Raw genomic sequence first — 17,816 nt, forward strand, 5'->3', positions numbered from 1 at the left:
CCTCTGAAGATGGAACTTGAATGCTGGATTTTAAAACCTGTATTATACTCTTGATTCATGAAATCTAGCTTTGATAAATAGGGAAAAAAGACTGTTTGCACTGCACAAGTTTTACTTTCATGAAGAAAGTCGTTCATTTATTCAGCAGGTATCCCCCGAGTGCCTGCTTGTGCTGATTGTGTGAAGTCAGTGAGGCGGAGAACACAGTCTCTGCTAAAAATGGAGACTGAAGGGCTGGGGTTGTGGCTCAGCCGCAGAGCGCTTGTCTAGCCATGCGAGGCACTGGGTTCGATCCTCAGCACCACATAAAAATAAATAAATAAATGTCCAACTACAACTAAAAATATATATATTTTTTAAAAAATGGAGACAGAGAATAGGCCACAATCTAGTGCTTTATCCAGTGAGAGAGGTCCTGCTGTGCTGTAGGAATGCACAGAAGACGCAGCTAACCTTGTCTTTGGGGCCTATGGGAAGAAGTCACAGAGACAGATGCTTAACACATTAAGTCCCAAATGTTTGATTCTGTGAACATGTCAGTGAAATTAACACAGGAGGCTTAAAATAGGGTGGAAATCATAATCTTACATATCCTTTATATATCTTTTCGTATGATATGCCTACCATATATATAATTCAAACACTGTAATCGTTCACCTGTTTCTTTTCTCAAAAGAACAGAACTCTAAATGCATAATATTCACTTCAAAAGTTACTATAAGTGATGTATTTATTCAATTTAAGTTTTTATTCATGTCCCACATTTGTGGTGATAGAACTCAACAGGTTAACTAAGACCTGAAGGATAAAAGCAAAGTCACAGCACGTATAGAAACCCAAAGTTTCCAGAACTAGGTGTTATGTCCAGTGCATCTGAACATGTACTTGTAGGAGAAAAGCAGTCCTTTCTTAGGAGAGAACCATTAAATGGTCCAGCTGTGTAAGTTCATTATTTGGAATCTGGGAAGGAGACATCTTCTTGACTTTCGTGCACCATTAAAGAATGCAGTGCCATTTTCAAATGCACAATAAAATAACACACGTGGTATGTTTGACCAGAAGTGTTGAGGAGGTGGCCTGTCATTAGCCCTGAACCCTTCCAGGAGTTGCAAGGAGGAAGGAAGCAGAGACACTCCGGCGGCTTCAAGGATCTTCTGTCTCTGGTTAGTGACACCATGTGGGAGACCCGCAGAGTCTCTCGGAGTACTCTGAAATGCCCATTCTCACCTCAGTTCTTGCAGTACTTGTTTCCTGTATAGCACTATCCATGTTAAATAATAACAAACTATCAACTCTTGTAACTAGAAGTTATAGGCTTGTCATCAAGGATAAAGTAGAGTTAGAATGTTTTGTATTTCCATATTTTGTCAGACATTGAAAGGTACATCCAAGTGAGAAGCACTGTTCCCTTTGAAATACTATAACCTGGGGAACTTGTACATTTAATACAGTTATGATTCCACTGGGTCATACATTTCTGGAATCATCTTAAGCCTATGGCATATTCTTTCTAATATCCATAATAGCTATATTCTTTTTTTCTTTTGAGGGTGATTTAAGCCAATCTGGAATGACCAAATATTTTATAGGGCCATTTATGAGTTAGGTGAATTCAGTGAATTAGATAAAGTACTAAAACCAAAAAGAAGTCCGTCTTTCTTTCTTTCTCTCTCTCTCTCTCCCCCTCCCCCTCCCTCCCTCCCTCCCTCTCTCTCTTTTTAATGTTCTCTTATACAGTGCTGGTGATTGAACCTAGGACCTTATACCTCTAGGCAATCACTCTATCCCTTATCTTTCTTAGATAACTCATAAAGTATCTTTGAAAATCAGTTTTATTATTTCATAAAGAGAATTTTTATTTGCTATGCCCATTCCTTAACAGTACCAGCATATAGCTTATAGGAATTATGACTATTTGTTTCATCCCTTTTGGCACTCAGAAACACCTGTGGTCATTAGGGATGATATGGGCATTTTTTCCTTGTTTGCTGGTTGATGTTTATGCCTATGAGGATGGAGTTACAGTTAAGTGGCAGAGCACTTGCCTAGCATGTGCAAGGCCCTGGGATCAGTTCCCAGCACCACACACTCTCTCTCTGTCCATCCACATAGACATACACACACATGCATACATATGCAAATATACATACATATCTCTGACATATGTTCTTTGTCCTGGAAATTGCCTGTTTCCTTTAGTGTACCTTCCACATGCAGACACGTGTATACACACATGTTCACAGCATAAGCACACATGTGCGTGCATATACACATGGTGGGACAGTAAAAATAACAAATCCAGATGCCTATCTCCCAGTGGAAGCTGAAAGAGCCCGCTCCTTCTTTCACTGCTGAGTTGCGGCCAGTAAGTGTTCATGTGACCTCAGCTTGGACAATGGGAGACCTTAGGCTTAGAATTGGAAGCTAATAATGTGAATGATATGTATATGAATGGTGTTTATTCCCATTGACCACAGTGTCCTGATCAAATGTTCCTGCAATGACGTTACTTTGCTTCCTGCTTCCTTGTTCTCTGGAGGTCTCTTAGTTCAAAACTATTCCCAGCCTGGTCCTATAGCCCTTCTTTATTTTGAGATCCCAGTATTGGGATCTTACATTGGCCCAAATTCATTTCTCTTGCTTGCTGACAAAGAATCCTATTAAATAGGAAGGATTGTAAAAGTAGAGCTTTCTGAACAGGACATGAGTAACCAGAGTGAGAAATTTAGTTTCCTCTGTGCATTTTCTTGTCACAGGCAGGCATTTAGTCTCCATTCTCAGAAGTTTTTGTCTTTGAAACACCTTTAGCAGAGCATAGGACCTCTGAACAGGTCTCCACAGCATGCCTCCTATTGCCAAACCATTTATTGGCTCTGGAAACAGGATCAGCATGGTTATGGCAGAGGAATCAAAACTTATCCTGAGCCAATCTCTGTGGGGAGGGTCACCTTCCCAGCACATGGGTTGGATATCTGAACATTTGGGCTTTTTCAGCCAGGCATAAGAGGGGAATGGCTAAGGGCATCTACTATACTATCTTTTAGAAAGAATGGCTCTGAGAAGCTTATTTGGCTAACTCCTCCACCCCATCCAGTCCTAGACTCCCTACCTCAACCTTCCTGCCAGTTTGTACTGCCAAACATTTTTTAAGCCACCTTTTCCTCTGTGCAACTGTAACAATTAATTTAGAACATGCCTGGGGGCACCTTTTAAAATGTGGGTCTGGATGCTGAGTTACTGTCAGCAGCTCTTGTTAGTGATTGACATTGGCATGCCAAGAAAATAGAATTCATAAGTCCACTGTCATTGAACTTTGTCTCTGCTCAGCACATCCAGCTTTTTGATTGCTTCTTCCATTTGTGAGTTGGAAACTACTCATTCTGTTCATATAGTTAGGGATAGCTCCTGGCATCTTTTCAGAAAGGAATTTAGTTCCCATTGAGCTGTAATGATTTGCTTTGTCTTATATGTTACTTTCAGGTCATTTGTATGAGGTTTTTCTGGCTGAATGTTAATTCAATGTCATGTTCCAGTTGTAAAGTTGTTTTTGCTTTTTTTTTTGTTTTCCCAAGTGTCTTGAATCACTCAAGTTAGTAGTCAGAAAATAATATTTGTGCCTGTTGGGTTCCTCTGTCCTTGTTTATTCAACATTTTTGTAGTGTGTGCATCTAGATTTAGATTGTAGTTGGAATTGTTTTAGAAGAGGTTGGAGGGAAAAAAAAGTCACCTAAACCAACCTAGTTAGCATTTCATGATAAATGCAGGCCCCAAACTTCTGCTTTTAGCACAGAATAAAATCCTCTAGGTTTGGTGAGAGTACATTTTGAAGAGGTAGGACCAGAACAGTCCTAAAGAAAATAGTGATTTTAAATAGTAATCTCAATAAGTCCAACATTATTCCCATCACCATTTACTTTCTTTTTCTTTTTGTTAATTTTTTTGTAGTTGTATATGGACACGATACCTTTATTTTTATTTATTTATGTTTTATGTGTTGCTGAGGACCGAACCCAGTGCCTCACAAATACTAGTTGAGTGCTCTACCACTGAGCCACAACCCCAACCCCTACTTTCTGTTTCTTTATCAGTTCATTTTAAAAACATTGTGGTGAAATACATATAACACGAAATTTATCATCTTGGCCATTTAAAGTTTATAGTTGAGAGGAATTAAATGCATTCACATTGTTCACCCTTCAGTACCGTCCATCTGCAGAACATTTTCATCTTCTAAAACTGTAATTCTTTTTTTTTAAAAAAACTGTAATTCTTTATCCATGACAAAACCTCCCATTCCTCTCTTCACCCTTGGCAATCACTGTTCCACTGTCTGTCTCTGAATGTGTCTGTACTAGGTACCTCCACACAGCAGAATCCTGCCATATGTGTTCTTTGCCTAACCAGCTTATTTCACTTAGTGTGTTAACAAGATTCATTCATGTTGTAGCATCTATCAGAATTTCCCTCCTTTTTAAGTTTGAATAATATTCCATTGTATGTATATTCCATCTTGTGTATGTGCCACTTTTTTTTTTTAAATCCTTTCATCCATTAATGAATACTTGAGTTGATTTCACCTTTTGGCTGTTGGAAATGATGCTGCTGTGAACATTCATTTGTAATATTTCCTTTGAAATGCTGCTTTGAATTCCTCTGGCTATAGACCCACAAGTAAAATTGCTAGGTTGTATGAGTATTCATTTTTTAATATTCTGAGAAGCCTCCATCCTGTTTTTCCTGGGAGCTGCACCATTTTTATTTTTCCCACCAACAGTGTACAAGGTTCCCGTTTCCTCACATCCTTGCCAGTACTTGTTTTCTGCCTTTTTCGCCATTCTAATGAGTGAACAGGGGTTTCTCATCATGATCTGGATTTGCATTTCACTGATGATTAGAGATATTGAACACCTTTTCGTGTGCTTATTGGTTGTTTGTATATTTTCTTTGGAGAAATGTCTATTCATATCCTTTCCCTGTTTTTTAAATCAGGTTGCTAATTTTGTTATGATTGTTATTGAGTTGTAGAAGTATTTCTGTATTCTGAAACATGATTTGCAAATATTTTCTCTTATTCCATAGGTTGCCTTTTCACTCTGTTGGTTGTGTTTGATGAAGAATGTTTCAAATTTTGATGTAATCCCATTTGTCTATTTTTGCTTTTGTTGCCTGTGCTTTTGGTGTCATTTAAAATAAATCATTATTAAGATCCAATGTCACAGGCTTTTTTCTCCATGTGTTTCTTCTAAGAATTTTCTATTTTATTTCTTATTTTTAGGTCTTTGATCCCTCTTTTTTTGTGTACCAGGAATTGAACCCAGGAGCATTTAACCTTTGAGCCATATCCTCAGCCTTTTGTGTGTGTGTGTGTGTGTGTGTGTGTGTGTGTGTGTTTTATCTAGAGACAGGGTCTCACTGAGTTGCTGAGGCTGACTTTGAACTCACTATCCTCCTACCTCAGCCTCCTGAACTGCTGGGATTACAGGCATGTGCCACTGCACCTAGCATTTTGATCCATTTTTAACTAATTTTTATATATAGTATAAAGGAAGGATCTACCTTATTCTTTTTGCATGTGATTATCCAGTTTTTTCAGCACTAATTGTTGAAAAAATCTTCATTTCCCTTGTTGAATGTCTTGCTATTCTCCTTGAGAATCATTTAATCATATAAATGTTAATTTCTGGACTGTCTGTTCTATGGCATCCATATATCTTTATGCCAGTACCACATGGCTCTGATTACTGTAGCTTTGTATTAAGTTTTGAAGCCAGGAAGCGTGAGACCTCCTCCAAATTAGTTCTTTTTCAAAATTGTTTTGGCTGTTTAGCTCTACGAATTTTTGGATGGGATACACTTTCCCTTTTAAAAGTAGAAATACCCATTGGAGAAATCTCAGACCTTGTAAATGAAAAGTATGGCATTCTACAAACACACAAACACGCTTCATTTACATTGGTAGCATCTTTTATTTTTCCTCATTCAGAAATTGCTCACTGAGCTTCCCAGAAACATAAATTTGTTGTGTTTATAGCCCATTAATTCTTCTTTTGACCACAATTTGTCATGTTCCTCTAGAGTTTATCTTAGAGCATCTTTTGTATTTCTCTTTGGGAATTAGTCAAGGGTTGTTGAAGTAATGCTTTAAAGACATGTTAATAAACCCCTTGTTACAGTTTGAATTGTGTTTATAATTTTAATGGATAAAAAATATGCAATTGAATCAACAAATCTCTGTATATGACATGTATGTGCCTCTAAAAATGTAAAGTATCCTTAAAGAACAGGATGCAGTTGCTGAGAAACCATGTAATTAGTTTAGAAATTCAGCAGGGAGTGGCTGCTATTAGAGAAGTAGGTGCAGCAAGAACCTGCTGATGCTACCCAGGTAGAGTGATGTGGGCAGGAACTGAGTCCAAACTTCCTAAACAAATGCAAATATTTACTGAGGACCTACTGTATGGTAGATGCTATGCAAAGCCACAAGTTATGAAGTTCTCCAAGAATTGTAAGACGTGCAAATAAGTAATTACAAAACAAGCACCAATAAAGGGAGCTCTTGGACATGGGTTCTTCAGGTTCCATCTTCAGGCTTGTTTCTAGGGGATAGTTTTCACAGTTGAGAAGGGAATGATTTCAATTGATTTAGATGCAGAAAAAAAAAAAAACAGAACAAGGAAACCAGTAGGGGCACTCTTTTTATGATCCAGGCAATTCAAAAGGTACAAGAATTAGGCTGGGGACAAGGAACTAGGAGAAAGAATAAAGCCTTTAGAATGAAACCATTAGTCTTGGTGCCTTTAGTTAACTGAAGACGTGGAGCCTGGAAGTTTAAACATCTAAGGCTCAATATCATGAAACCATAAAACATAAAATTTTAACTGTTATTGCACTTTACCCTTTGCATTATCTCACAACAACTCAGCTAGTAGATATTATCCCAATTTCATAGGTTAAGAAACCAAGATTGTTAAAGCTGTTCTGTATCTTATCTATAAGTTATCAGTGATATAATCTGTATTTTTTCTCAATCTCTCTGTACCTTTGCCTAGATTTCTTTCCAGGATAGCCTAGTTGTTTTCCTTTACTACATATAATCACAGATCTATTTTTCAGTTGTAGCATAATTTATACTCAGCACAACAGATTTTAAGTGTTTAGTTTGTTGAGTTTTGATAATTGCATAACCTGTGTAATCTTCACCCAAAACAAACATACAGAGTATTTAGTCATACCCAAAGTCTGTGGGTGCCACCGTCTAATCACTCCCTCCTTCCCCCAGAATAAAGAGCTTCCTGATTTCTGTCACTCTGGGTTAGTTGTGACAGTTTTTGAACTTAATACAAATAGAATCAAATAGTATTTATTTTTTCACGTCTTATTTCTTTCAATCAACATAGTGGTTTTGAGATTTATCCATGTTGTATTTAGCAAAAGTTTTTTCCTAAAATTACTCCTTAAAGTAATTTTGTATTTTACTGTAATATACAAAATGTGTAGATCTGTTCTTCTGTGGATCCTGTGTAGATCCATTCTCATGTATAGGTCCATGGGCATTTTGGGTTGTTTCTAATTTTTAGCTATTATGAATAAGGTATAAAGATAGCTTTTTAAAAATTATTGTAAACTTGTGTAGCTTGACTCAGAACAGACTCAGTCCGTGAGGAATAGACTCAGTTACGCTTCAGTAACAAACAGCCCTAATTCTCAGTGACTTCAAACAAAAAAGATTTATTTCTTTCCTATGTTACATACACACTGAGATTTGGCAAGAGGTCCCCTCTGCTGTGTTCCTCACTAACTGCCAATACCATCAGTGGCAGGAAATGTGTTTTAATCGTTTTTGTATCCACAGTACAAATATCTGTTAAATAAATGTATGTATTCAAAATAAAATGAGAACTATATTGTTGAGTTTCAAGCAATTAAAATAAGCTGTAGCCAGTCTAACTCAAAAGGAGTGTGTCATAAGAATACAAGGATGTCGCACAGACTCTTATGAAAGGAGTCATACAACTAAGACTGAAGGGAAGGCACCCAGGCATCCCCAGAGCTGCTAGCAGAAGGGAGTTCTGAACCACTTAGCCTTGAGTTTTGCCTTTGGTAGTGTCTCCACACCACAGTCCTGAGCTCTGTGTGTCTCCTCTAGAGTTAAGAGTCCTGGAGAGAGAGAATTTGGCCCCAAACTAAAACAGGTGTCTGCCCCCTCCATCCACTCAGATTGAGGCAGTGTTATTTGAGTTAGCTGGTGTAGACATGATGACCCATCCAGGGACTGACTGTGAGCTGAGCAGATACTCCAAAGAATGGCCTTCACATGTGGTACTTCTGAGAGCTGATCAACCATTGGCAGCACATTGTTATTAACTTATTGAAGCAGCATAGAAAGCACAGGGCGTAGTTTGATGGCTCTGCTCTCCTTTTCCTGCCTTGTTCAGGCCCCTCTGACTCAACGGACATGTGCAGTATGCCTGCTCTCTGGCTCAGTACCCTGCTACAAGCTGGGATTCAAAGAACTAAGATCCCACCCTTGTTCTTGGAGAGGGAGAAAGAATAGCATGGCAAGTATAGAGAGCAAGTCACACAGCAGTCACACACTCCTGTGGTCTCAGTTACGCTTCTGAAAATATCTGTGTTTGTCTTGACTCTCAAGATAGACCATTGTCATGTAACTTTACTACATTATATTGTTATAATTATTCTATTAGTTTTAGTCTCCCACTGTGCTTAGTTTATAAAATTAAACTTTATCTTAGCTATGTGTATATAGAGAAAACTAGAATAAATGTCAAGTTTAATAGTATCTGTGGTTTCCAGCATCCCCTGGGGGCCTTGGAATGTTTTCCCCAAGGACTGGGAGGACTTCGTACACACACAGAGTTCTGTACCCTGGAAAATAGTTCTCTTATCCGAGGTCCAACTCCATTATCTCTCCATCATCTATGAAAGATAATTATAAGAACACTACCAAACAATTGTGATCGAGAATTGCCATTCTGTATGGGGCACCACTGTCTAAGAAACTTATTAACTTTATGGAAAGAAAGATTATTTATAAAGCAAACAGATTTCATTCCTTATATGATTCTTAGGGGGTCAAAGATTCCCTACAAGTCATTCAGGCTTACTGCTCAGTTACAGTATAAGTGCCTTCTGTCCTTTGGCTTCCCTCTTCTTTATTTTCTCTTGAAATTGCTAGTAAGTCAGCTTTCTACAGCTTGATGCTGAGGTGTGTGAAAATTCACTATGAAGCAGAGTATAAGGAATTATGAACTATAACTTCTTATAGCAGCTTTCCTGTCTCCGTTGGGACTAAGTGTAGGTTTCCTATTACTTGAGATTTTTAAAAATTTAAACTGACTTTAAAGGGCACTGAAGTCATACTAATTTGGGGAAAATCATTAAATTATGAAGGGATAACTTGGCTGATTTGAGCTAACTTGGTCTCATTAATCAGGATTTCTTAATAAGAATTTATGTGTAGTCATTTTCACTGCTGGTAACCTTTGAAAGAGATATAAAAGCATCTACTTAATTACTGCCAAATGCACTCTGCTGTGTGAGTTCCAAATCTGGAGCAGATATGTCCCATTGGTATTAGGCTCTGAGCTGAGCTCTATTGTGTTATTCTATGGAAGAAACTGGGAGGAGTATTACCACCGGGAAAATGGGATTACTCACCCCAGGGTAACTGACTACTTTTTCTATGTATGAGCAAACTGCTGAGGAATGGATTATAACCCCTGAAAACCAGTAGCCATCTTTTACATAATAGTGCATACTCAAGGCATCTGTAATGCTGTCAGGAAAGAATAGATACATTTTGCATCCTCTCTGGCACTTCATAGTTTTAGTTTTTCTTCCGATTGCTTTGGTTTGGCTCACTAACTAGATAATCCATGAATCCAAGAAGTGATACCTAGACTTCATTTCTTTATATGCTCCTTCATTCCACAAGGAATTTACACCAGAATTCTTGTAATTGAACCTACCTACATCAGCACTCTGGAAACGGAGGCTATGAGAAGCAATTTTCCCAAAGCTCAACTCTAATGAGTGAATTTCTCTCATAAAATAACACAATACACTTGATCCTAAGTGCAATGGGAGGATGTTAAGCAAGGGATAGAAATATAATCAGATTTGTATGTTAGGACCACAACAGCTCTGCTGGGTGAGGGATGGATTGGGGAGGATTGCTGAAAGGACGGAAGTGTGGAGATGAGTAGAAAGCTCTCCATTAATTCAGATGAGAAATGATAATGACTTACAATAGGGTAGGATGGAAAGAAGTGGAAAGATGCAAGATAACATTTTAAAGACAGAATAAACATTACTAGTTGATGGCTTGAAGGTACAGTTGAGGAATGAGAGGTATTAATGCTTAATTCCTGGTTGAATGACAGGTACAGATATTGTTGATGGGTACTCAGGTGAGGAGACTTGGCCTTGGAACCATCTGGGAACTGAGAGGAATAAAAAGCTCTATGTTATTTGAGATGCTCGTAAGACATCTAGTGGAAAAAACATAAAGGAGGAGTTGAATATATAGCTCTTCAGCTCAGAAATTGATGTGGGCTAAATATGTGAATGTGGAGGATGTCAGTATATAAATAGTCTCTGATTTTGAGGGAATGATTCACCTATTTGTGGTTTATTGAACTGACACTAAAGGAAAAGGATGGGTTTGAGGTATAAATTGAATAAATACTGGCATTTCATATATGGCAATATAATTAAAGCACCAAAACAGGAATGACATGGACCAATGGACTTGTTACCCCGTCAGGGAGAAATCAGAAGTAAAATGGGGTTGGTCACTGCTCCTGAGTCAGGCCATGGCTTCCCTTACATACATTGGTTATATGAGCAGAGATCTATATGAACTCTTAGACCTTTACATATCAACAAGACTCCTTTTTGTAAGCTTTATTGATTTATATTATGAAAGATAAATCAAAGCCCAGCACAGTGGTGTATACCTTTAACCCCAGCAACTCAAGAGTCTAAGGCAGGAGGATCACAAGTTTGAGGCCAATTTCAACAACTTATTGAGACCCTGTCTCAAAATTTAAAAGAAAAGAAAAAAGCGGGGGTTGTAGCTCAGTGGTAGAGTGCCCGTGAGTTCAATCCCCCATACAGAAAAAAGAAAAAGAAGAAATGATAAAGCTTGCATAATTTGAGATAATTATGTTGGTCCTACATCATGAATGGTGAAGGACAGCCATCTCCCACATAACCACTTACTTCTGCATTTGCTAGTAATATGGTAGAAATAGGCCCAAATAATCAGAACTGCTGCTCTAGGAGTTGTGTGCCTGTTGCCCTGGTGACAAGGTTGCAGTTCCCACTTCCTCTGCTCCATTAGGATAATGAGGAGAATTCACAAGGCATTGTCTACAGGAAGCTCCACACTCCCATCCATCACTCTTCACAGTCCACTATGCAGGGCCTGTTGTAGACATCCACCATCCTTCTTTTGGCAGAAGGAAGTTAGAAACTGAGAGAGGAGGCTGGGAACCTTTCCAGCTCAAAGAACAAAATGTTCTAGACGTTAATGGGGCCTAGAGATCATATACACCCATTTGAAAAATTTCTATTCCACCTCGCTAAGCAAGTTGACGCCTTTCCAAAATTATCTTTCACAGCACCTGACTTTCCAAGCAAGATTTGGCAAACTCCTAGCATCATCATTCTTTGTCACTAATAATTGTATCTGAGAATCCCTTGAGTGATACATCTCTTTCTGTGTCTAATTGCTCCATGTGCTTGGAAGCTATATATTTAAATATGTATTTAATTCTGTGCGATGCATGTGCATTTTCAATTGAGAAGTAAGGAAGCACTTGTAATTTGAGCCAGGAACTCAGGATTTACTCTGTACTGATTCTGCCTATTTTAACATTTTGCAGAAATGAAGACGCAGTCAATCAGATGGCTGTTCCTCCCTTCCCATTACCATCAAGCTCCCCATCTTCTATTGAGGTAAGGCTGCTCCTGATGAGCTCTGAGTGCATTATGTGGTTTTGCCATGAGCATTTTCCCAAATTTGACATTTGGGATTTTCAGCATTTAGTATTACAAACACATCATATGTGTATTAACTAGCAAATTTCCCTAATATAAAAAACATTTGAGGTATTATTAAAAAGTAATGTAATGGCCAGGTGCAATGGCACATGCCTGTAATCCCAGCGGCTCTGGAGGCTGAGACAGGAGGATCATGAGTTCAAAGCCACTCTCAGTAAAAAACGAGACACTATGCAACTCAGTGAGACCCTATCTCTAAATAAAATACAAAATAGGGCTTGGGATGTGGTTCAGTGGTCAAGTACAATCCCCAGAACTCTCCCCTCCCCCCAATAGGAAAAAAAAGTAACGTATCAAAATATAGTCTACTGTCATGTGTAACTAATTAGAACAAAAAAGTAATATAAACTATGTTAAACAAGCATATCAGAACTTAACCATATGAATATTATCATCTTCAAAGTTGCTTAAGATTTCCTCAAGTTCTATAATTTTACTCTGATTAGACACTTCAGAATTTATTAGAAGATCATTTTATGGCTGAACTGTACCCTTTCTTTATGGTTTCAAAGCACTTCAACACCTGCAATAACAAATGTCTTCAAACAGTTACTTCATCTATTAATGGAGAAATTATTAGAACAAGATTGTTATAATATTGGCATGCTTCTAGAGTTGGAGGGAAAGAGATAACTATTGTTATAAAGGTTGAGTATCTCTTATCTGATATGCTTGGGACCAGAAGTGTTTCAGATTTTGAATATTTGTATATTCATAATGAAATGGCTTAAGAATGGGACCCAAATCTAAACACAAAATTCATTTGCGAGGGGCTGGGATTGTAGCTCGGTGGTAGCATGCTTGCCTAGCATGTGTGAGGCACTGGGTTTGATTCTCAGCACCACATACAAGTAAATAAAATAAAGGCCCATCAACCACTAAAAAATATTTTTTTTAAAAAAATTCATTTATGTTTCAAATATATCTTGTACACATAGCCTAAATATAATTTTAGGCAGTATTTTTAGCATGCCAGTGTTTTGATTATGACCCTTCACATGAGATCCGATGTGAAATTGTCCACTTATGGCCTTATGTACATGCTCAAACAAACAAACACAAAAAGATTTAGGAGCGTTGTAGATTTGGGAATATTTGAATTAGGGATACTCAACCTGTATAATCAATTCGTCTCTTGAGATGAGAGAATATTCATTCTTTTCACATTTTTTTAAATTTTTTACTTATTAAATTACTTTTATTCATTCCAAGAAGAAATACATACTTATTTGTAATTATAGATGTGAAATTATTATTATTCCTTTCACTACCAATTAATGGTTACTATTAAGTATCTTTCCATACTTTTTTCGTTGCTTCCACAACAAAAATATGTAACTATATATAAGTAATGTTCTTTTTAATAAAAATTTAATAATACAATAACACATTCTTCTCATTCATTCAATAAGTATCTCATAAGTTCATACTATGGTATTAGGCACCATTTTGGATATTAGAGATATTTGTGTGAATAAAATAAGGCTCCCTGCCATGGATCAGCTTACATTCTAATGAGGAAAGAAATATAAATTAACTAACAAATAAATACACCAAAAAATGCTGAGAGCCATAGCTGAGTAGGAATGAAGCATGGCATTTTTGGTTGAAGGGTGATGCCAGCAAGCCATTGAGATGATAATGGTTATGTTAAGATGTGTATTCAATTGGATATTAGACCCCGCCTGGGCCTGCTACTTTGGATGAGGCTACTTTGGAGCTCTACAGGGATTCCAGGAGAGTTCCCATTGGTTGGGGAAGTGCGGTAGGAGGGATTTCGGGAGGAGGGATTTCCAGTTGGTGTGGTGTGTCCCGGGAGAAGGTGTTCGTGGGAGTTTTGGAAATAAAGTTTGTTCCTGCTTGAGTGGCTTGCTCGTGATTCTGTGCCCAGCCAGACTGCGGCAAAAAAAAATTACCAGATAGTGGTCAGTGCCTGGCAGAAAACTAAAATAGAGAACATGGCCCAGTAACCACTTTCATTGATCATAGAGAAGGCCTCTTGGATAGGTGAAATTCAAATAAGATTGGAATGATAAGGAGCCAGGCTAGCGTGATTGTGTCCAGCAGGTCTCCTCTGCAGCAGTCATTTATCTCTGCCTTCTCTTCCTACTAAGTGCGTGCCACCACCCCATGGAAGATTTAATGCAAATAGATGTGAACCCTCCTGAACTGCTCTTTGGTTGTGAATTAAAGGCTGATAAGTATTTTAGGGTGGATGGTGAAAAAAGCACCTGTTATCATTAAGAACGGTTTAGAACCAAGCACAAAGTCATGTGCTTGTAATCCAAGCAACCAGGGAGGCTCAGACAGGAGCATAGCACGTTTGAGGCCAAGCTGGGCAACTTAGTGAGTTAGTGAGATCCTGTCTTAAAATAAAAAAGAAAAAGGGTTGGGGCTGTAGCTCAGAGGTAGAGCACCCCTGGGTTCCATCCCCAGTACCACCACCAAAAAAAAAAAAAAAAAAAAGAAAAGTGTCTGCTTAGGAGCTGTTGTACAAAGGATAAACTGCACATTTTTTTAAAAAGAGGCAATGAATTATGAAGTCAGTCCAATTTAAAAAATACTGGCATCTGTGACAATGTCTGTACAATCAACAGTTTCACTTGGAGACTTTGAAATTACACCACCTGTAGTCTTAAGGGTGAAATGTGATTTAGGGACTGATCGTTACTGGACAGCACTTAGTAGTTATGGAGGAAGATGCAGAGTTTGAAGATGAAGAGGAGGAGAATGGAAAACTCTTGAGTCTCTGGAAAGCCAGCTGCCCCTGGAAGTGGTAGTACAGTTCCACAGAAGAAAGTACAACGCTCTGACATAGAGTAGTAGGAGGAGGGCAGTGATGAAGGTGAAGACCACAAGATGATGGTTTTGGTGATGAGGAAACTGAAGAAAAAGCTCCAGTGAAGAAATCTATACAAGATACTCCAGCCAAAATTGCACAAAAACCAAACCAGAATGAAGCCATCGATACTAAAATGAAGGTCAAGAATCCAAAATGCAGGAAAAATTCCCCAACACACCCAAAGGACGTAGTGCAGTAGAAGACATTAAAGTAAAAATGCAACCAAATGGAGGAAAAGGTAGTTTTCCTTCCAAAGTGGAAGCCAAGTTTAATGATTTTGTGAAGAATTGCTTCCAGACAACTGCCCAGGAGGCTATTTGAGCTCTCCAACCGTGGAGGAAGTCTCTTTAAGAAAATGAACATTTCTTCAAAACGTTCTGTCTTGTTCCATATCTGTAACAGTTGATATCTGGCTTTTTTGTTTTTTAATGCAAAGTGAAAACTTCCTCCACCGTGTTTGATAAATTATGTCCACGTTCCATTGCCAAGAACATGTTGTTCAAAATCCCTGTTTAGTTTTAAAAGATGCAACTCCACCATTTGCTGGGCTCAAGTACGTAGGGAATGTTATGATAGGACATAGTAACAGTGGTGGTCGGCCACGGGAATTGTGGGGAGACAAAAATATACCTGTGAAGTCAACTCAGCATTGAAAAAGAAGGAGCCAGACACAGAAAAGCTAGGAGGAAGAGTGTGCCCTGGAGAGGGGACCGAAATAGCTCTCAAGTGAGAATGAGCCTGAGGGAGAAGGAGGAAGGAGGCGGAGAGGCCTCAAGTCTGAGCAAGAAGCTGGTGTTGTATTTTGTGTGCTGTGGAAGCCAGCGAAAGGTTTTAAACAGGAGAGTGAAGTGGCCTGATACATAATTTTTAGAGATCCATCTGGTCATTTGAGGGATGGAAAATAATTTTTTTCTTTGGCCCCCATGGTTTCTAGTTAGAACAGACTCCTATAACAAAAGACAGATTACCAAGACAAAAACAGAATTTTATGAGTATATTATTTCACATATAATATATGAGAACCCAGGAATGAGTAGTTGTCAAAGAGATGCTTTTGAATTCCAGTTTTTGTAGCATCTTCACCAAAAAAGAGTAATTTTTGTTTGTATTGAATCCAGAGTTGATATATTCTGAGCAACATCCCCAATCCCATTTATTTATTTGTTTGTTTAATTTCTTGAGACAGGGTCTCAGTCAATTGCTGAGGCTGGCCTCAAATGTCCTGCCTTGGCCTTCCAAGTTACCAAGAAAAAATTAGTGAATTTTCAGAGAAATGACAAGACAATGGCAAAAGACTTTGACTCTAGGGTTGGTAACTTAGAAGAAGGCAAATATCTAGTAAATAAAGGCTAATTAGTAAGTCTTGTTGCTGCAAGATTCCTCTGGTGCCATCTCCAGACCAGTAAGGATCCAAAGTTGTCTTCAGTGGCTAACTTTTGTTCTCCCTGGTGATTGCGGGGGATGACATTTTGCTGTTTATCTTTGTAAATCTAAGTCCTGCTTTTAGGCCCATATAGGAAAGGCAAGGCGTTCTCCTACATCTGCTTTTTAATTGCCTTCAGCTCAACAGCCCTTCTTATTTTCTGTGGGGATATGGGGGTATATATTACAGTCTTCTACAACTTCTAGGTAAGGAATGGACGGTAGGAAGGTAAACATAATATGCTGGAAGGCAGAAGTCCAGGTGAGACCTGAATATGGCTTGGATGAGGTACAGGTTATTAGAAGCAAAGAAAAGTGAGCAGAATCCAGCTGTTTCAGAGTTTTGAGTCAGACCTGATGGGTTAAAAGTGAGAGCTGAGGGGAAATACAGAATCACAGATTCCATTTTCTGGGTGGATTATGGTGCCATTTACTATAGTCTGTAGAAAAATTGCTTTTTCTCAATAAGGAGATAGAAATTAAGACGTTTATTTTAGGAGATTAAATTTGATATGTCGTACACATCATTCTGAATAGAGTCTATGCATTAAAAAAATATATTACTCTGTTTGCCCAAGTGTATTCTCACTTTAAAAATGTTTCAATATGCTCTATCAGAGTTTTTTTCCTGGCTTATAGATATTCAGATGGTCTCCAAAATCTTGGCATTAAAAGAGCACCAAAATGTATGTGCATGTGTATGAGAGAGGGGCATTAAGTGCTTTTATTTTTATAGCACATATATCTCTAATGTACCATTTCTGTAAATTTGTAAAGGGTATACAAATTCAAAATTTTAATCTATATTGACCACCAAGAGCCATTTTGCCACAGTTTTGCCAGCACTGAAGTTTTTTTATTTCAATGAAGACCCAGGAGAGATAGGCAGGTAGCATGGCAGTGGGTAGCACCCACATTTCCCTTCTCTAAAGGAACATTGCAATAGTTTCAGCCTCATGAGGTTATTAAGATTAAAATATACAGTAGTCCCCTTATCTGTGAATACATTCCGAGACCCCCAATGGATGCCTAAAGCCACAAATGTTGCTAAACTCTATATACAGGCATTATGATAGTGTGAGTTCACTCCGATAACTCAGATAGCTGCTGTGCGATTCACAGGCTGGTAGTGTGCACAGCTCAGGTATGCTGCACAAAAAGATGGCTCACATCCAAGGCAGAACAACAGCACAAGAGTTCATCATGCTACTCAAAACAGTGCACAATTTAAAACTAATGTGTTTAGACCACCATTGACTGTGGATAACCAAAGCCACAGAAAGCAAAACCACAGATAAGGAGGGACTACTGCATGTGTTTATATAGATCTTGTGTCTGGTACATGATTGCTGCTCAATAAACATTAAACTAGGCTTGGTGGAACAGCTACTGCGATGGGGCTGAGGCAGGTCCAGGCATTCAGGGCCAGCCTGGGCAACATAAGGAGACCCCATCTTGAAAATAG

At 38.4% G+C, this 17,816-nt stretch overlaps 1 protein-coding gene and 1 pseudogene across 7 annotated transcripts in view; both read left to right on the forward strand.

Moving 5' to 3' along the window:
• The window catches only part of Patj (PATJ crumbs cell polarity complex component), a 387,785-nt gene that overhangs the window by 238,249 nt on the left and 131,720 nt on the right, over positions 1-17,816 (forward strand). For all 7 annotated transcript variants that reach the window (XM_071617901.1, XM_071617905.1, XM_071617899.1 and 4 more), the window contains exon 30: positions 11,910-11,982. In XM_071617901.1, coding sequence (XP_071474002.1) covers positions 11,910-11,982 — 73 coding nt within the window. The remainder of the gene's footprint in view (positions 1-11,909; positions 11,983-17,816) is intronic.
• Positions 14,218-15,250, forward strand: LOC114100331 (nucleophosmin-like; annotated as a pseudogene).

This window comes from Marmota flaviventris, chromosome 10, assembly GCF_047511675.1.
Source record: "Marmota flaviventris isolate mMarFla1 chromosome 10, mMarFla1.hap1, whole genome shotgun sequence".
Taxonomy (NCBI): domain Eukaryota; kingdom Metazoa; phylum Chordata; class Mammalia; order Rodentia; family Sciuridae; genus Marmota; species Marmota flaviventris.